Raw genomic sequence first — 22537 nt, 5'->3', positions numbered from 1 at the left:
ACGAGAAGTTACTATTGAGTAACTTACAGTTTAGACATAATATGTCCACCAACAAAAAATGTTCAGAACAAAGTCAGAACAGAACTTATGCGTGTTGTTGAAGAATTGTTTAGGTGATTGATTCAATGACTTATTCGTGAAGACAGTCACTTGTTTCATTCCTGAATGAATCATAGGGTTCATAACCTACTTAAATGAAAGCAGACTCACTGCAATCATTCACTTAATAATTCATTAAGTGAATGATTGCTTGGCTTATTAAGTGGAAGATTCAATGACTCATTCATCACTTGTTTCTCAATGACTCGTTCATAAAGATTGTCACTTGTTAGTTCCTTAATGAATCCGCATTTTTTGGGACAAATTGATTAGGTGAACGATTCAATGACTCATTCAAGACGTCACTTGTTTCGTTACTGAATGAATCAGTGTTTTTCAACAAATTAAGTGAATGATTGAATGGCTTATTAAATGAATGATTCAATTACGCTTCTCAATGAATTAGCATTTTTAACAAATATGATAAGTACGATTCATTATTTATTCATAAAGATGGGCACTTGCTCTATTCCTTATTGAATGAACACATTTAAAAGTTTGTTGGGTGAATAAATCATTGACTCACTAATGACAGCCATCTACTACCAACTGGCAAATCGATGTAACTTGCAGAAAGAGTCACTGAAAACTAATGCACAGATGCACATACATCTGCCTGGAAGGCACAAATACAGAAAAGCAGAGTGACACAAACAGTAAAAAGTCCCAGCGCAGTTGGACTGTATATTCGTGGATCGGAACAAACTTGTGTGATCTATAATTATTTACATGAAATCACTTAAACCCAGGCATGCAAAATACAGTAACCAAAAAGTGTAACATGGATTCAAGTAAATTTTTGTTTAACCTAAATCAACCCTAAGCCCTGATTCCATCTGCCTGGGGTGTTGCTTTCTAAGCTGTTCTCATGTTTTATGCATATATAATGGTGCATTTCCCACAGGGAAACCTTTGCAGTGGTTTCAGAGGAGCCACAGCAGGATTAGTGCGTGGCAGCCTGGCTTACCTTTACACCCCAAAATCACATTTTATGATGAAATGTGTTGAGATGTTGGATATAAAGCAACTCATCTCATAGAACCTGAACTGATCTTCGGAGGGGGGATAGGAAATAATGGAAGATGTGTATTCATCAACACTGCTGTGTGCTGAGAGACTAGACTAAAATATTAATATGTCTGGTCTGAAGAGGATGCTCATTAGCAAAGTTTATACAACAAACCTCTATGAGACGCTCAGAGGAGTTCTTCATTTACACACTGTTAAATGCTAAAAGTGTCTGCTAAATGAATACATGTAAATGTCTTCTTTTGTATTCCACAGCAGAAATGAAGTCATATGAGTTTGGAAAAAAATATGATGGTGAGTAAATAATTTTTGAGTGAACTATTCTTTTAAGTATGTTAAGTACAGTCAAAGTTAAACCACACACATAATGTAATTGCTGTATTGAAAACTATTGCTATCGTATTGACAACAACTTCCCCTTAGATCTCAGGCAAGTCCTAGCTGGATTTCTGCATAAGAGATTGTCTCCGCGAACGTGACAAATGGAGGTGTCTCAGTATTAACCACCAAAGTGAAAGCAGCAGGAAATAGTGCTGGAGCCTTTATAATTACTCCCTCTCAGTATAATTACCGGGTTTTCCTTTGACCGTGCAATAAAGGCACCTTGCTATGCAATCTGCTGCACAGCTCATGGGAAATTTTCCCATTGAGACAGCACAAGACTTTTTGCCTCCATTAAATTTTGAAGGCGCTCACCTCATTTTCTACAAAGGAGCACAGCTCAAGTGCACATTTATAATATCAATATTCAGACATATGGTAAATGCATATTAATACTGTACTGCATGTTGTCATCAAAATGTATGCATAAAACTCAAGCATGTGACATGCTGATCCAGCGACAAGCTTGCCTGTCCACACTGAACACCAAACTGCTGTGTGAAGAATTTTTTTTAATATCTTCTGCTTGGCTAAGACTGCTTAATGGACACTTATGGGCCAGTGTAGAAAAATGATCAACAAAATATGGCTGATTAGGATAGAAACTCGCTTCAACGAGTCACACCTGTTTAGGACAAGTGTTAGCTTGTATGTACAAGTGTTAATTGTATGTAGTATGTGTTCCAAAAGGGTTAAGTAACCTAACACTTATACATTTCACTATTACAGGCAATTATTCTAAATTAGCAGCTGTTTTATGTAAGCAAAGTTAATTACGCTACAATCAAATACAATTATGTTCCATATTGGCGGAGTTTGAGTTTTCTTGTACAACATGAGGGTTGTCCAACTTTAACTGTCAGGAGGTTTACATTAAGCTCGATAGAATAATGCGTTTGACTTTGAATCATCTGCATATGTCATCACAAGCAATGCTCTATATAAGGTGCAGGCTAATAAGGTGAACTAATTAGAATATTTTATTCAAGCCATTGTTAAAGTACAATGCCCTTTTAACTATGGTTATTGAAAGGTAATTGCTGCACAGTGGGAAACATAAAGATTGGCAGGTCAGGAGTTGATGCAGTTTGTGCAGTTTGTGTCTTAGAACAGAACCGCGTTTTGGAATGCAATAACAAATCTTCTACCAATCAGCTGTAAAATAATCCTTCCATTTCTTGGTGGATATGTGCCATTTGAAAGAGTTCAAATGGCCATTGGCATAGATGTACTATAAAACAGTCTCTTAAAATAACTGGGAGCAAAAAGGCTTTAATTAAATATATATTTATAGCAGGCAATGGGATCAAACTGAAAATGCAAAATATTATAATTTTATTACCAGCTTCTTCTTTTTATTAATAATTGATATATTTTAGTTCGATAACCATGAACTATGATTTACTTCTTGCTAGTCGGTTGAAGACGGTATTCAGGGGAGGGGCATTTTCATCCTAGAGAGCATTTGATCGTACAAAAATGTGTGTAGTGCAGGATGAGTCATCAATGTGTTTGCTCAGTTTTACTGAAAGAGAAATGCATATATTTGTTAAAATTGATTTAATCAACCCCAGCATGTATGACCTCAATGCAAATGCGCATGGACTAAAAACCACAAAACTTTGATGTAAATTTCATTGGTTCAGGATAATTAGATATAGCTTCAAACGCCATTTTATTTCTTTAAAGTTGTTTTCAGTGCTTGATTTTAGAAATATGTGTAGGGTACTTGTAAAGTGCTTGTAAAAAGGATGAGACAAGTTTCTTATTATTCCTGTTCTACGATCTGTTTTCTAAACCAAAGAATCCAGTAGACATTTTCTCTTTGTGTTGTTTGATCGTTTAGGTCACTGAAAACATGCTTGAATGAGGATTAAGTAAAGTTCAGGGCATCAACCCTTTAGACCGAAGGCTTTCAGAGAGATGAACAATTTGGCAGGAGCTAAATGTCTAAATGTACACGTAAGTTTGTGTATGCAAGTGTGTGTTTAGCAAATAGCCATGTTTCAGTCTGCTGTCAAGGCCTCAGAGAGGAAATTGTGTAGCTCAGCAGGTAGAAATAAGTGATGAAGAAATGATAGACATGTCAGGTTTAAAGGACATGGCGCCCTAAAACAGAAAGAGACACTGTGAAAGAAAAAGAGAAAGAAAGAAAAATGTGTCTGAGAGTCCACATTTGAGCGCCCACATCTTTTTACTACATTCTGAGTTTTTCTTAACTCTATGTGCTTAACTACAGTTATTAAGCAGTTTAAAGAGCAAGTGGTGTGTCTTTTGTTAAAACTGGAGCAGTTCGATTTCCCTTATTTCTCACAGAAGAAGTGCATCGCTTAAATCACAGTGAAGATCTCTATAACTCCAGCCTTGGTGAACATGACTTTTCAAAAACAATTTAAAAAAAATACCGACCCCAAACTTTTGAACGGCAGTGTATATATATATATATATATATATATATATATAAAACATCTTGAATATATAAGTATAAATATATATATAAGAACTTTATTTCAGGGGAAATGTTTTAACATTTAACAGATGAAACATACATCCAATAAGTTTAAACAATAAGTTCCACTCTATTTCAAGTAGTCAAATGTGTCCATAATTGAATAATCACGTTTGGTCTTTCTACTTTCAATTTCCTTTTTCACTTTCAAATGACTTAAAATTACTCTAAAGTTGCTCTGCACTGACAGACACTGACCTAATGTCGATAATCACCAGATTATAGTACATCACTTCTCAGACATTCCATGCCCCGACAAATACCGATTGAACACAATATATATAAATACCTTTGAAAACAAGCACCGACCAACACCAACGTAACACACTAACCCGACAAAACCCAACAAATGTGTCTGCTGCCATTGGTCGCCGTCTATTGGTGTAGTGTGAATTACCTAAACTTGCTAAGCATTTTACAGCTGCTCTGATGCTGAAGTGGCACTTGGTGTGTTTCCGGATGGCTCAGACCCACCAGGAAACATCACAGAGGATGGAGGAAAAAGGTTTTGATTGGGCCATCTTCATTTAAAATGGAGCTGATTTGACTTCTCTCGCCGACACTGGACATCATTATCATCAGTACTGCTGGTGACATTTAAGTGTTAGCTAGATAAAAGAGAAGACTTTTCATCTATATATAACAGCTATAAATTAGAAATGTATAAAAAACCTTACAAACTTGAATTTAATTTCCATGATGATAAATCAGTCAAAACCCACTTTTAATTTGTGTTGCATATTAAGCTCACATCTTAAAACAGTGGAATCTTTCTTTTAATTACAGAAGGAAAAATAGTATGGGTAAAAAAGGTTTGAAAAAGTCTCCAGTGTACTGCAGGACTATTAGACACAATAGTCTGACTTAGCAGCAGGTCTGTAAATAAAATTAGCCATCTAGTTTCTTTCTTTCTTTTAAACTTTGTGTTACTATATCAATTTAGACTTATTAAAGCTATAAGTTATCCAACCAAGAGCAGTGAGGGGTTTTCTCTGCCTTGTCAAGATTGTGGTTTGATTAATATCCCTTAATTGCTAATTTTCCATGTATAATCTAAACGCCTCTGGTAAAGGAAACTAATAAATTAGTTCATTTTATTTCAGGCCAAATATTGAAAGCAGCAGCTCATTCTGGATTTTTTAGTTCCAGAAGAGCATGTTTTGGGGATTTTTCAAAGATAAGCAAAGATAAGCAAAGAAAGAAAGAAAGAAAGAAAGAAAGAAAGAAAGAAAGAAAGAAAGAAAGAAAGAAAGAAAGAAAGAAAGAAAGAAAGAAAGAAAGAAAGAAAGAAAGAAAGAAAGAAAGAAAGAAAGAAAGAAAGAACGAACGAACGAACAAACAAATGGATAGACGGACTGACTGACTAACGGACAGAGAGACAGACAGACAGATGGATAAATATATCTGCCCCTTGAATTCCACACTGGGTAGTTTATTTTATTTTTAGATTTCAGCAATGAACTTAAGATGGGAATAATTTAGTTAACCAATGAGAAAGCACAGTGCAGGCCGAACTCTTAAGGGGATTCTTGGAGCGTGTGGAGAGACAGATGTCTGAATTATGGCCATATTGTAAAAGGAGCTTCTTCTCACAATTTCTGTGCACTAGAATATAAACAGAAAAGAATCCTGAACATTTTTGGAGAGAAATAAATATGGTAAAATAACATGGATGATTTTTGCCAGGGGGCTCGAAGGCGAACAGAGACATTTACTATAAAAAGTATGTGGAGAGTATCACTAATATAGTAGAGCTCACACTTTCTTTACACACACACACACACACACACACACACACACACACACACACACACACACACACACACACACACACACACACACACACACACACACACACACACACACACACACACACACACACACACACACACACACACACACACACACACACACACACACACACACACACACACACACACATTATACCACCAAGTTGTTTTTTTTTTTCAAAACTCTTTATCAACATATATACCATAACATAACTAGCCTTCAGGACAGTGAAGTCTGTAATGGTTGGGCCTCATTGTTAACTGCCCACAATGTATTATGTTTCCTAGTTAATTTAACCACAGCGGCGTATGGTTTCAAACTGAGAGACGCCAGGATGCTCATAAAAAATGCTGGACACATTCTAACAAGTACTGTTTTGCAATACACCACACTGATAGTTATAGGTCTGTGATAATGACATTGTGAGATAATTAGAGTAGACACAAAGGATATTTCACATAGCCAAAACTGAGATGATTCAAAGAGAAATGAATATGCATGAGAACTTTTCATCAACAGAAAAGCAATTCCATAATCCAGACTTTTATATTTTATTATACAGTGTGAAAATATGCCATAATTAGTAAATGGTCAATTAATTAGGTGGCTTTTGAAGGGTTTGCAATCAATATATGGATGTTTATTGTGCACACAAAGCTGTAGAGGAGGAAAAAGTCAATTACGTCTGATTATTATGCCTCATCTGTTGGTAAAATAGCTAATGTTCTGCATGGTTACATAACAAATGCTGCATTATGAAAGCAACTTCACATCTGTGCTAATACTTCATATACATGCAATAACACAAATACCCTGCAGCATCTTAAATAACCCACCTAATTCGTTTTGCCTGTCTAGGTCTGTTTAGTATTCAATAATAATGACTATTGAGCAAAAAAAAAAAAAAAAAAACCTGCATAAAAAATACTGTAATACAATGATTTTGAATTCTAATCAGAATAAAGGCAGTTAAACAATTGATTGATTGATTGCTTGATTGGGGGAGGCAATTGTGCTTAACTCTACTTAAGAATCAATTCTTTCTTTTTAGTTGCATTTTAAATATGACAGAAATGTTGTTGATTTGTTTTGTGAGCATCACCCAATCAAAATTAATTTAATAAACAAAACAAATAATCTCTATTGCTCTATTGTTTCACATTGCAAAATCTGATGTGTCTGTTTCCAAGCAGAATGCAATGTTGATTAGAATGACAGAAGGGTCACTGGCTCTCTGTAATTTACTCAACTCCCTCTGCACACATCGAATTTCCCCTCCTCATTGGGGTCACGCGTATTCATTTGGCAGGCACACTTTAGGAGACATAATCAGATGATGGTGTGCTCTTTTGCATCTTAACTTTTTGGGTGTTGTGTGTGTTTGCTATGATTAAAAAATGACCGTGGGTGCAGTCCTGCAATACGGACAAGCTCTGAAATCCACTGCCAGGCTAACCACCATCACCAAGACACATATACAAAGAGCTGTTATTCAGTCTGACGACCATCCGGTGGACACTAGAGAGACACACCCCGCTCAGTTAGGGTAGGGCCTTCCAGTTGCTGACCACTGGCCTCATACACCCACACAAGTGACTAAAAATAGCTAATTCAGTGGATCAACCAGATGTCAAATAGCTCAGGGACCTGACACAGAATGGATATCAGACAAGGGTCATTGCTGAAATTCATATGGTGCGGAACAAAAATTTGGACTGGATTTAAACATTGACTCAATGTTCACTTTTAGCCGATAAAATGTATTCAAAATGTACTCTCTTTCTCTTCCCAGAAAATAGATTAAAAAACAGAGAGGACTCATCCTACACAGATTTCTTTACAATCAAATGCTCTCTAAAATGAGAGTGTCTCTCCCCCTAATACCTGTCACGGATCTCGTCAATTCTGGTCCCTGGTTCCCGAGTAATCTTCAAGAGACATTTCTGGTATTTTTGGTATTCCTAAGTATCTTCTGAGCATTTGTTTTACCTTTTATTTTGGAGTCTGCATACCGTGTATAAATAAAGCCTAAGTTAATTTTACCTGTTCCTGAGCGTTCTGTGACAATACCACCTTTAACCAACTACTTTTTGTTCTTTTTTGTTTCGTTTTTTGACCCATTCAAAAGTTTCGGGTCAGTTTTTTTTTTAAGACAATACTTTTATTCGGCAAGGGTGCATTCAATTGATCAAAAGTGACAGGATATTTATAATGTTACAAAAGATTTCTATTTTAAACAATAAAAAAAAAAATTCTATTCATTTTAGAATCCTAAAAAAAAAAAAAACGGTTCACGGAATCCTGAAAAATCACAGTTTCCACAAACATATTAAGCAGAGCTGTTTTCAACAGTCTTGATATTAAGAAATCACAATAAAAGGGGCGAACCCTGGATAAGTTGCGTTAGTGTGTTGTCACCATGTCCAAAAGGCATTGTTTTTTCCACCATGAATTTAACCACCCCTTTTCAGCCTTCCTAAGGCAGACAATCTTAGGAAGCAGTGGTTAAAATGTATCATAACTATTCCTCATACAACCATAACCTTTTGTTGTGTTCTCACCATTTTTCATGAAGTACGATGCAGAAGTATGATTTTATAAATGACACACCGTTAGAACATCACATCCGAAATGTAAGAGTAAGGTATAAAATAAAGAATTACCACTGTGAAACATCCTGCACAAGTTGTGCTTGAGAAGGTGGTTCGAATTGATCAGCTTGCTCTTCTTGGCTTTCATTATTGGACTCGGGCTCGAAGTGACTACATATAAGCGTAGTTACAGTAGTATTTACGAAGACTCAGGAGCCGATTCTTACCGGTTATGGTAAGGGGCGTTACATTTCTGACACACGCTCTAAGCGGTAGATGACTCACAACAAACTGGGGACCAGCTGAACAAATTATGACCAAATTCTTTTGTTTTATGCATGCAGTAATTATGAGTGAAACATCACGACATCAGACATTGCCACCTTTTGGAATAAAGGTGAAACTTAATGAGTCAGAGGTTAAATTATTGTAGTGCAGAAAAAAAATACTTACACTAATACATACCTCGGGTCGCTAGCGACCCTATATACTTAAAAAAGAAATTGGAAACGCATTCTTTTATAATTTGTTTTTGTTATATTGTTGATAAGGAATAAATTGTGGATTACTGAGGTGGTTGATGTTTAACTTTAAAAATTTAATTCGGGGGAGGATAGTGATTTTAAACTGTAACAATATTTATCAATATTTCTTATTCAATGTTTTTTTACTCTATTTTTGATCAAATAATTGCAGCCTTTGTGAACATAAAGGACCCCAATGCCAAACTTCCAGTTTCAATAAAAATACATCACACATGTTTAAGGCATGAGTACTCACTGAGCTCTGCAATGCTCCCCACACGGGTCGCCAGGAGGGACTGTTCAATGGTGCGGAGTTCAGCCTGGCTGTAGGCATGGCCCTCTCCGGTTTTCCCTGCTCGCTGCTGGTCACGGTGCAGGTTCAGACTGTCCGGCAGGCTCAGTACACCTGTGGGACAAAGATCAGACAATTCAAAATAAATAAACATGCGAACAAGCCAAAACCAGACAAAAAACATCTGCAATGGGACCAAGAGACTTTGAAAGCTAAGTGTTATGACATTATCATTGTCTGAGAGGCAAATCAAACAACCCCTAAAGCAATTAAAACCGCTGTTTTTGTGTTGGATCTTTTTCAAGTTGCAACAAACCATGCGCCCACAGGTGAGTTCAGCTGCGTGTATTGGCTGGAGCCCTGGTAGTCTAATGTTCATTCAATAACCCTAATCAAATTACTGCACAGCACCGCAGCCAATGCTTTTGTTTGAACTGGAGAATAGGCAACGACAGATGGGATATTGGGCTCAGCCACAGGTGAATAAAGACAGACAAGCAGCTATCTGTCTGAGCTAAAGGCTTCACACATTAGGGCTACAGTATATTGTGTTCCTGAACTGGTTTTAATTAACGTCTGATATCTGTAACTATTTGGTTTTTAGACATCCCTATAGCCATTTGCCTTGTAGCGTGTCAGTATATTTAAGCTATATTGTTTTCATGATGTTGCTTTTATACAACAGATCAATAAACAATAAGTTAATATTGAGTAACATACACTTCAAACACAGTATTGTCAGTTACGATGTCTACATTTGCTCCACCACAGCAGAACCACGTCAGGAGTGGTGTTTTTGAATGGATATTTCAATGACTCATAAATTAAAGCTATTTGTTTTGTTCCTGTGAAGTAAATGGTTCAATGACTCACTCATAAAGAGACCCCTGATTCATTCTTTAATGAATCAACGTTTTTTTAATTATTTAAGTAAATAATTAAGACTCATTAAGACAGTAACTTGTTTCGTTCCTGAATGAAACAGTGTCGTTAAATGATTTGGTTGAGTAAGTTATTCAATGACTCACTCATCAAGACAGTCCTCTGATTCATTCCTAAATGACTCAATGTTTTTGAATGATAAAACTGAACGAATGATTCAATGACTCACTCATAAGAGTACCAGAACGAACTGTTGTATAAATACACAAACACAAAAACAGTGTTAGAAATAATACATAATATTAGTTACATGATCAGATTAACCTTAATAATAACACATACTGTAACATTACTTGTATAATAAGTAACACAATATATTAAACATGGTACTTTTAAAAGTAACATTCTCCAACACTGCACACAAGCATGCAACAGCCTTCCAGGAAGCTATTTTAAGCAGGTTATACTCTTGACTTTCATCTAAAGGGATTTGTGTTGTCAGTCTCCCAGAAGTGGGTAAATATCCTGTATCCTGTTGTATACTGAATGAAGCCGTTAGCACAAAACAACACAAGGAAAGAAACACAGAAACTCATGAAGTTTTCATAACACCATGATTAAAATGACCTGGCACTGCGGTTCTGGCTGCTGCAAATCTCTTTGTGGTTTAGTGAGTTTATGCATAATGGAGGATGTGCAATATTCTCCAGATGGGAGACAAGCTGATTGCTTTGTCAAGAGAGACAATGTTGTTCATGGGTGACATGATGCTTTTAAGGAATTTTGAAGGGAGTTCAAGCGAGGGAACACTTTGTTTTGGTTGATTGTCTCATCTGATGAAGTTTCTTTTAAGTTGAGTGCGTGAGGAGCAAATGTTTGCATGTGTACGGTCCCTAATGAAGCCGCAGGACATCGCACAAGCCAACGTGATGATGCCAGTTACAGTAGCTGCAGCATTTTGCTGCGGGTTTTTGTACAGTTGAGCGAGGGGTGAGAGAGGAAGGATGATGTAGTCCATAAACAGGATCCGGCACAAAGTTACAGGGGATTGCTTGACCTGGTTTTGACTAAAAAATACCTTACAGCTGTGACAGCTGGGTTATATATGGAAACATACACATGTATGTTACATACATTATAGGACAAACCTTAATTAGTGCTGCTCTTATCTTTTACTTTTTTAGTGCTCCTATGTCATTTAATTTTATTATGTTAATACATCAACTTAATTGAGCTTTTAACATCTGTTTTTACAGTAAAATGTTCTGATAATAAAGCAGGTGGTACAACTGACAAACAAAAATGGCTAAATATTCAATGTACGTAACTGAAAACAAACTAAAAATATCTTATTTTAAATAAAATCTAAACAATTGTGACAGGGAATTCTGGGACTGTCCTTCTGGCCCATAAATAACTTTTGCTCATACCAAAAAACAAAAAAACAAAACCTATTTTACTATATTTCTATTATATTTTATTTACTATTTTAAAAATAAATTATCTAAATATATATAACATATCATCTAAAATATAATATAAATAAAAAAATACTTTTGAAATAATATTGAAACTATTGTTATTGATGGTTCACATGGGGAATTATGTAATTTGAGTCCATAAAAAGCATACAATTATTTTTACTCATACAAAACTTATATATATATATATATATATATATATATATATATATATATTATTTACAAGTCAAATTAATTTCAGTTTTGTATGAGTAAAAATAATACATATACATATAAGTTTTAACTTATATGGGAAGATGAATTAGAAATATATTAACTGTAATAACAGCTTAACAAAAATTAAGCGTTCAAATCAAAGTATATTTAAATATATTGTTTCCTCAGGCACAAACACAAAAAAAAACATGCAGTGCATGTGAGCTGTCATCACAATTCCCAGAATGATATGGGAGGAGAAACAGACAGGTTTTTGATCGCTAGAAATCTTCTCATGACTCTTTCACTTCGGCCAAAAATATGCATTCCAGTGGGAAAAACAAGCCTCAATATTTTATGACCCCGCCACCCAATCAACATTCCCTGTCTTGAAACTCTTCACTCTCTTCCTCTATAATCTCAGTGCATCAACTTTTCAATGTCCTTACAGACGCTAAAAGATTCCCCTGCAATATTCATACAATCCGATCACAAAAAAAGTGTGTTAGAATGTTCTAGTTAGTCCAACTTTGCAGCCCCACCATGCATCAACCACATTATCTCTCTCCAGCACTTGTATTCCCTACTGAGAGGGAAGCAACGGTTATTTTTATTTTCAGCAATATGTTTTTCTTCGCTTCATATGGTGACTTAAAAGGTGAAGGGGGTGGGAAGAGAAAAATGAGACCCGAGTCCCTTGAAGATTGTGACCTTGGACCAAACACTTTACTCTAAATGTTCCTTAGCACGATATTTATAAAAACCTGATTCTTCAACAACTAGGAAAGTTTCTCCATACTTGTACAGTGAAATGGGGGGGGAGGACATTGAGTCATAAGAACACCATCTACTCGAGAACAGTTTGCAATAACTTTGTTTTAGATAGACTGGCATAAATAAAACAGTACAAATGCTGCTAGACACTTCAGTCATAGCTGAGAAAATGAAGGAAACGCAGAGAGTTCTTTATCTCATAACAAGTTTGAAAACTTCCTCTCTCCATAAGTTCAGAGGCCAGGCTTTGTTTCAGACACATTTTGTGACCTGATCATAAACTGATACTCAACCTGAAGAGATTGAGCTGTAAAAACGACATGCTGATGGATATTTGGGTGTAATTTGATTGAAGACTGAATCCCCACGTCCTTGTTTCTACAGCACATCCATAGTCCTAGTAACCATGGTGCTCGGTTAGCCAAGACAGAGCATATCCTTTTTATTAAACTTCCGGCAAAAGAAACATTTAGAAAGAATATGTATGAGCACACGACAAATCTTCAGTTTTTCCAAAGAACCTTCTGCTCACTGACCTGAATATCACATTGCTCGTAGTTCAGAGATAGTTTCATTGTGACAATATTCCTTGCGATTATATCACACAATGCAACATGTTTAATGAACTATATCGTTTTTCCTGTGCAACAATGGTGGAAATGTTCAACAGCTTTTTAGAAATATTTCCCTTATCAGCAGCCATTTAGATAATCTGATTAGGTTCAACTTTATTTAGATGGTCCACTTTAGATATTCTACTAACTACGTAACTTTGCAACTATGTCAGTTAACTCTCATTAGAGTATTAGTATTCTATAGACTGTTAGAAGTCTGTTAGGTTAGGGTTAGGTGTGGCTTGGGTTAGTAGAAGAAGTTGTCATGTAGTTGCAAAGATACTTATAGTCAGTAGAGTGTCTGATGGGGGAGCATCAAAATAAAATGTTAGCAGATATTAAGCAGACAGTCCATAATACTCTAATGAGAGTTAGCTGGCGTGTTGTTACAAAGTTACTTATAGTTAGTAGAAAGTCTAAAGAGGACCATTTAAATAAAGTGTAACCTCAGATCACAACTCAAATCATTCATTAAAATACAATGAATTGTGCAGGCACATCTGCATTTTAAGAAATAATTACAATTGACTGATAAAACCACAGCATCAGTCAGTAAATGAGCGAATACTTTTAATGGACATTAAAATCTCATTAAATGACTGTAAGACGTATGCCTTTGGGGACCAGTCATTATGTACAATATTACTGCCATGATTATGGGCCCATAATTCTCTGCTGGTTTTAGTGGCATTTAAGTGAAATCCAAAAATGACTTGGATGCCTCAACATTGGTCGTAAACCCAGAACTTCGACAGACTATCACATCATCCCCCTCTGCCGCTACATCTGTCACTTCTTAAAGAGCCAATTCATTTTCTATATAAGGAAATAGAGAGGAACACAATGTGCTAGCCAGATGGAAGCAAAATGAACAATATAAGTGCAGGTATATTATATTAGTTGAATGCCAAATGGATTATCCACATGTCGATGCTGGTTTCAAGCTGCATTACACTGAAAATACTCAAAAGAGATAAGACATTAAGCCTGTACTATTTACATGTCTTTGAGTACAAAGGTCCAGACTGTGTTCCAGACCTCTGTAAATTGTTCATACTCTCTGAATAACGAACTAGCCATTTAAAACTGCTCCTATGAATGTCTGCATGTACAACTAGGTTTAAAACGTGTGAAAATGATGGAGAGCGATATGTCGCTGCGAGACGCTGGCGGAGTGAACGGGGCTTGCGAGAGGGTTGTGAGTGAGGGTGCAGCCTCCAGATCCAGTTATTATAAGCGTCTTTGGACTTTTTGTTCCACTTAATACGACACTTTATGAAGTTAATGAAGTGGGAAGTTGCGGGTTAGCGAAATCTTTAACTTATTGTAAGGTTTTTTTTTGGGTGGGGGGTGGGGTGGGGGGGGGGTTGTTAGTAGCAATATCTAGAAACACTGCAATGCCAGTCTAATGCTGAAATCTGTTCCCCTAAGGCCCTTAGAGACAGCATGGGCAGGTTATTGCTGACAGGATACCACATTCAGCAAGACAAGCGTAATGATCATCATGATTGTACCTATAAGAAACTGAATCAACACTATCAAAAGCAGAAGCATAATAACACTACACAGGGGTGCATTTCCCAAAGGATGATCACGATTGGCCATTGAACTCTATTGGTAACAACGAAACTTGGAACCATAATTGGCTTTGGGAAACGCACCCCTGATCTGTAGAGCAAGTAGGTTATAGAATGCAATATGCACTAAGTCATGCTAAAAACATTAATAAGAGCAAGAATTTTACTTATCACCCATATAGCAATGCTTATTTATGAAAGCTATTACAGTGATAGGTATCGTTGCATGAATAATAAACAACTGATAAACTTACCTAGTAAAGTAAATGGACTGGTAAATGGACTGCATTTATATAGCGCTTTCACAGACCCAATGGCCACCAAAGCGCTTTACAATTTGCCTCACATTCACCCATTCACTCACTCACTCATACACCGACGGGCGACGGCAGCCATGCAAGGCGCCATCCAGCTTGTCGGGAGCAGCTGGGGTTAGGTGTCTTGCTCATGGACACCTCCACACTTGGTCAGGTAGAACCGAGGATTGAACCACCAACCTTCCGGTTTGTAGACAACCCACATGAACCACTGAGGCACTGCCGCCCCGTACTGTACTGTACTGTATTAACAAATTGTGATGCAATAAATAAGGTCTAATTTAACAATGTCCATCCCCCGAAACAGACAGAACAGAGAGAGTGTACATGTCTGTAAAGTGTAAAACATCATTTTAAATAAAACACCTTTCACAAAAATCTATATGTCTGTCTCTTTTAAAGTTTATATATATAATGAGTTGCATTTGTAGGTGTTATTATAGCACAGTTCATAACATCCCACCCTATACCGCACTAATTCGCAAACCCTGGTTACAGCAATGAGAACAATAAACAGTCTGTGAGACCACTGTGAAAATCTTCTCTTTTAATCTGAGTAAACATTATTATGAATGTCTTAGTATTTGATGTGCATCTCTTTAGCATTACTGACAGCAGCACTTGAGCTGCATGAACTCCACAAGTTTGTGTACAATCAGATGACCGTGTTCCCCAGCATGATTTGAAATAATCCAAAGAGCATCTGGAGCTTCAGTGGAAGAACATCTGACCATCTGTACAAAGAAGTTCACATGATCAACGTCACAAATCTTCTTTTTGTGCAAACTCTGAAAAATCTCTTTTTCATTTGACCTCATAATGTTTCTTTACTTTAATTTGGTGAAAACCTTCATATTATCATTTTAAAATTAAATTCTGAATGCCAGACTTTCAATGCAGTCTCATACTTTTGGACCGCTCTGTATTTGCCTTTTACAAACGTGGCGGAGGGTATACGTTAGATTTGCATATGTGCACTCCAACCAATTCAGGTTTTCCACAGTTTTTGCACGACAACAGATTGTTCCCTTTTCTTGGCTTGCCTGTAACCAGCAGTTCTGGCAGGAACGAGCAAATGTGGTATATTCAAGATTGGCTGAAATCCCCTTTCAGCTCTTCACTGAATGATTAGATCTACAATCAATATGTCCCATTCTTTTCCTGTGACAGAAACACACTTCTCCTCCTGAGTGCACACTCGAACACTTTGTTTTGATTTCCTGCAGCTGTTGAAGTTATAAGGTATTAGGGAACTTTGTTAATGGAGTCACGGAATATCAGGAATACAGATTAATTCCACAACAGACAATCAAACTTCGCAGAATATATAAAATTGAAATCTGACAGAACAATAAGATTGTTCTAAAATTCAAAGGGGTTCAGAGTAGCTTTGTTCCACTAACTAAATTAAAGTATCCTACTGGGGGGACGCTTCAATCGCGACCCAGCAAGGGAACCAGTCCTGTCACAAAAAAAGACAACAAAACTCTTTAGCTCGCTTTCAATTTCTCTTTTTTTTTTCTCCCTTGCTGCAGCGCTGTACATTTGCTGGAGGAAAGTCCCATCGATTTCTCTACGGTGCGTGGCTGGTCTCTTATCAGAGTGAGACTCGTACGGAATATTAACAGCCAAGTCTCCATAGCAACAGGGCAGAGCTGCCTAGCAGCCGTGTGATTGGTGGAAAGAGAGACAGGGGCGGTGAGGATGTGCTGGATTTGGAGATGAGTGCATACAGAATGCGCAGTGACAAAAAACTGAAATTTTGGGGGTACCTCCCAAAATGAGGGTGTGTTTGCCGTAGCATGAGAAAAAAGCTGCAGAAATACAGATAAGTGGATCTCGTTTGCAACAGCGCTTGAGTTAATAATGTCGGAGTTTTAAAATATTCAGAGCGTGTCTATTTTTGCCATTCGACATGACAGCTTGATATTTCCTTCTGAGTCATGCATTACTGTATGTAAAACATCTAAAAAAAAGTTACAGAACTTACAGTAGGCAATAAAAATGTGGGTGTTTTATGCATGTAAAACACAGAACACCAGTAAAACTTTTTGGTGCCCCGGTAAAAAGATCTTAATTGATGAGGTAGATTTATGTATACCGGCCTGAGAAACAGACGTTCCAATTCTCTGGATTTGATCATCTCCATTTGTTTTAAACCATTTAAAACATGGTGGGTACACAAAAAGAGGACAACACAAAGTTTGTATCAAAGTTTCAGGCCAAATTCACTGTAAATGGTGGTAGATAGAGTTCTACTAACGTTCTACAATCTATTCAGTTTTCATTGATAGTTAGGTCTATAATAAAGTCAAATGTTAGCTTTTTAAAATATGTCTAGGTTACAATTATAAACTATTGAAGCCATCTGTAGCTCATAGTTACATTAACTCTGCAGAAAAGTAGATATGAAAATTTAAAAAGGCTCTTAAAGACACCAGAATCAAATGCTTAGGTAGCGTTTTTTTGGGAGAGAAAAGGTCTCCCTGGGGAAGCAGCACTAAACATTTCACATCATCTGTCTCTGGTCAATTCTTGCAGAAAGTGGGTCATATGGTGCTTCTCTTCTGACTTGCATAAATATTGTGTATAAACTGGGGTGGCTCATCTCACATTAGAAGAAAACCCTCTCTTACTTGGGAACACACAAATATGTTGCAAACCATATAATATCATCATATAATAAAGGCAGCAGCTTCAATTCAATTCAATGTCCATTAGGCATTGAAAATGCTGAATAAATATAATTATGTACAATCAGAGTTCAATATGGAGACAGGCAGGGTTATGCCTCGAGTGCTAAATCATTAAAACACCCCACAAGCTGTCCGAATTCTCCTTCACCATGACAACCGAGGTGAATGCCCCCTTCGTCATAAAACACATTGCTTCACAGCTGCGGCAGTTACCGGCAAACATTTTCCCACTTTGACATTTTACATCAGCTTGAAGCAATATGATCAACAAGGGACATTGAAAGATTTTAATGAGGGCCATGCTACTGACTGGTACTGTATCAGTAGAGCTCAATTAAAATACATTTTTAATTGCAAAACTGAAACCGCTGGTGCTGAAGATCTGAAGGCCAATGTGATTTGAACTTATAAACAATCAAACCTTCAGATTTTCTTAAAGAAACTATAAAAAACCACATCATCCCCTTTTCATAATTTTTTATAGATAAATTAATGTTCATAAAAGATTGCTTGCCTTCAGATTGTGTGCAAAGCATGCCTGGACTGTAAGAAGATTGAGCGACATTGACCCGGACACAGCCTCTACGTGAATGATGATTGACAGATGAGATTACTTTTAGGAAAAGGACACTGAATTTCCAAACCGCAGAGATTCTGGCCAAGAGTTCTATCAGTGGATGACATTTCATTCTGCTGGGGAAGTGTTTCAATTCCATTTCCACATGAACCCATTAATGGCTCACTTGTGGGCATTGGTTTTTGATAGGACAGAGTTCATTTCCCACATGCAGAAATGTTTTACCAGGTTACAGAGCTTTTGCTACTCAAGCTGAAAACCCAAGTGGTTTGTGCCTAGTCTCTGTCTCTGCCAATGGAAGTCACAAGGAAACGTCACTTTGCCACTGTAATAAGCATGTGTGCGGTGGTGTTGCTTAGAAACTGTAGCTTCCCAAGCTACAAGTAATGTAATGTAGTTCTACAGTCAGTCTACTCATTTGAAAAAGCAGCTACCTACACTACAATGAAGCCATTTAAGAAGTGAATGTCTTTCAACATGTAATTGCCAAATTATATTTATTTTTATGATCAGAGTAGTACTTATCAGGTGACAGCATAATTTGAACATTTAATTCATGCCAAATATTTATTAAATAATAAAAATGGTGTTGTGAATCATACTATCCCTACTTGGACCACCTCAACCTTTTAGGGGTCTTCTATTCTGTGACAGATTAGAAATGCCAGAAAACCACATATTTAGTCATGAAAATCATGAAAATATTTGTTACAGAAAATATAAATGGTCAAAACAAACTTCCTTTTCGTTTTCAGACTTGGCCTTCCACCAGCAAGCTAACAGCTTATTAAAGAAAAGCTCTTTTGATTAGAGATCACAATAATGCAATATTTTTTCCAATCAAGCATAAAAGAAGGACAGGATTCTGCGAGGGAAAGAATCTTGCACGACACCTGCTCATTTAACTGAAACGTTCGAATGAACAAATCAATCTCACAAAAAGAAATCTCACATCCCAATATAAGGGAAAGAGCAAGGACATTCTAGGAGAGTGAATTTGATGGCTGCTTCAGTTTGCTTGGTTGTAAATTTGACAAAAAAAATGTCTTTGTCACTACAACTCAAAAAAGTAACTAATTACTGGAAAAGTTACTGTTTGTAAAGAATACGGTCTACTTAGTAGCATCATGCTTTTAGTTACTTGCTCCCCAACACTTCACTGCAGTCAGTCCATAAACATTCATATTAGTCACAGCTAAAGGTCTTCAGTGAACTGCAAAGATTATTTTACAAATGTTACAAATAACCACAACATACAGCACTCTCCAAATAATTAACACTGTTCACATCATATAATGGGATCATAAGAAAGTCCCATGCTGCTTTGCAGCACGCTCCTGCTCTCCATCTGTGCTCCCTGAGCCTGGACTGACTCATCATGGCAGAGGGCAACAGGCAGAACCCATGGAGTCAAAACCAACAAATCAATAAATAAATGAAATATACTCATATCTTCGAGGCCTTTTTCTCCCACTACATGGTTCATGGTTCACATCTGATGACATATAACATACTACATTTGTATACACCTGACTGGTCTTTAGCCCTCAGCGACCCACCACATCAAAAGCAGGTTTTCCAGGTCTGCTTGTGGTCGGTAGGGTGGCGAATTCCCTGCTGAATTTGTATTTCCTGGAGGGAATCAACCAATGGGAAAAAAATCAACCCATGGCAACAACTTAAAAGTAGCCCAATTCCACAGAAAAACCACAGACTTGGCAACATTGATCAAACCACTTGTTGAAACCAATTACACAACTTTTATTCTCTAAATGTAGGTTAAAATACCAAATAACAGCACCTCACACTCTGAAATGTATCATACAAATACATGTGTATATACATATATATATATATATAAACTTCTCTGCAAAAAAAAGTTGGAGTTATATAGGCAAATGCCTATGATTGGATTATTATTGCAGTGATTATCATGTTTATAGATTGTTACATGTTGTATATGTAGCTTTTCATTTCAAAAACATGTAGGAAGACACATAATGTCCACATTCCAGGATGACAATATCAAGATTCATCAGGCTCAAATTGTGAAAGAATGGTTGTGAGGGAGCATGAAGAATCATTTTCACACATGAATTGGAAATAACATCACAACATTTATTTCCATGAAGAGTTGCATCAATTTTAGGTCAAGATCTTGTATTGACAATGCAAGAGTCAAGCTAGCACTCTGTAAAGTCTACTCCAGCAAATCCCAAAGACTTTCAATGAATTTAAGATCAGGGCTAAGAGGTGCCAAGTCATGTCGTCCTAGAATATCGCCATGATGTGTCTTGTTTACGAAATGAAAAGTTACACACTCCATCATTTAGGGTTAGAAGAACTGTTGCCAAACATTTAACATGCTATAAACACATTACTGCAATAATGATTAATAGGTTCTTAAGCATTTGCCTATTTAAATCCAAACAGCAATTTTTGGTTGGCCATATATATATATATAATTATTTATGTAATATTATACATTTATGTTATTTTTATTTCTATTACAAGTAAAATTATGCGGTAAATATGTGTTTGAGGAAGCTTATATAAACAGATGTTTTGTGCTGATGTAAGATTGTCCAGCTAATTAACATTGTGTGGGCAACTAGCAGCAAAGTGCATGTAAAATGTGGTCAGTTTGGGGTGATGACGTAAATGCTCTTTGGCCCGCAGGCCTCAGCGTCAGTCAGTCACTGTTGGGAGGAGGCCGAAATTTCAAAGCCAAGGGCGAAGCCAGATTCAGTGACCTATTCAAAGCCCTAACTCTCTTCACATGCTTCTTATCTGCTTTACAGAGACAGAAGGAAAAACAGAGATAGATGATGAGGGGAATGAGAGAGTAGTAAAAAAAAAGGTAGACGTGACAGAGAGTTGCGTGAGACAAAAAAGACATGGGAGAAATATGATAAAACAAAGGCTTTCATGTCTTTCATAAAAGCTAGTCTGCTTTCTCCTGGGTATTTGATTAAATTCTCAATATTTCTTAATCCTGACCAGGCCAAAACAAACTTCAAATATATATTTTGTGTGAAACTGAAGCTGTCTACATTAAAGTAACTAGAACAAGGACAAGATATTCTTTGCTCAAATTGAGATTCTGTTCATCGTGCTGGTGAGATGGTCCATCTTAGGGGTTAATATGACCCAGAGGCCCCTGCTTGGGGCCCAGCATGCGTACCTTGATGCGGCCAGGCCCAAGCAGATGGTAGCCATATGTCTCCAGAACACGGAAGAGCAGCTCTACAAATGCGAGGCCAAAAACTGGGTTATATTCACATTTAGACCCCGCTTGTCTTCAGCTGCATGAAGCTAACACACACACACACACACCGTCATCTACTGCTACTAAGAGGTTAATGTATGCAGTCAATGAGAAAACATTTACATTCCACCTACAGACTTAAAATAGAAACACACAGACAGATATGTCAAGTGTCTGAGGAACAGTTAGCACTGGTAAGTAGCATATTAAAACAACACATTCCCTGCGTCTCAAAAATGCCTACTTCCATATTTGGCGGAAAGCAGTATGTGAAAAACTATTATGTCCGAATTCATAGTACTCATAAAAAGTACTGGGGTGACTTACTACTTCCTCAAAGATTCCGGATTGTGCATCTCCTGGTCATTTTACTATCCCATGAGGCCACGAGAGGGGAGTTGTAAATGGCAAAGGACCGACCCAACTGACGCCACAAGTCACACGATAATTTAATTAATACTACACACATTGATACTGCAGTATATAGAACATACTTTGTAATGGTTGTGAAGCTTGTTTATTGTAAAATGTACAGTATTATGGACTCAGACTGTATGCCATTTCGAACGCACCTACTGACTTGAGATGAGAGGTGTAATGCAGGACTGGAATGCTCCTTTGTTGATTTTCTCACGGTCTTGCTGCTCAACAATTAGGAAATGAACCATAACATTACATAATGAACCTTTACGACACAACACGGCTTTTACCTTAATCCCATACACATGACTTGGAATTAACGCATAGGTGTGGTCCAAAAGCCTCTGAAAATACCATAAAACATGCCGGAACATGTAAAAAATTAGCCTAACCTTTAGGCAGCAATTACTGTTTCTCAGCTGACATTTACTCCAATTTGTCTGGCAGCAAAAATGTCCTTGAAGTCACTGGCTCCTAGATAGGGTGTCATAGCCACAGGTTTCATCATGCCCTACTCAAC

At 37.0% G+C, this 22537-nt stretch overlaps 1 protein-coding gene across 2 annotated transcripts in view; it reads right to left on the bottom strand.

Moving 5' to 3' along the window:
* Positions 1 to 22537, bottom strand: part of btbd11a (BTB (POZ) domain containing 11a) — a 114155-nt gene that overhangs the window by 30327 nt on the left and 61291 nt on the right. For both annotated transcript variants that reach the window (XM_056257514.1, XM_056257515.1), the window contains exon 2: positions 9181 to 9330. In XM_056257514.1, the coding sequence (XP_056113489.1) occupies positions 9181 to 9330 (150 nt within the window). The remainder of the gene's footprint in view (positions 1 to 9180; positions 9331 to 22537) is intronic.

The sequence above is a fragment of the Rhinichthys klamathensis genome, unplaced genomic scaffold (assembly GCF_029890125.1).
Source record: "Rhinichthys klamathensis goyatoka isolate OS25496 unplaced genomic scaffold, OSU_Roscu_1.1 h1tg000139l_1, whole genome shotgun sequence".
Classification (NCBI taxonomy): Eukaryota; Metazoa; Chordata; class Actinopteri; order Cypriniformes; family Leuciscidae; genus Rhinichthys; species Rhinichthys klamathensis.
Note: the sequence above shows the minus strand (reverse complement) of the source record. Positions and strands in the feature narration are given on the sequence as shown.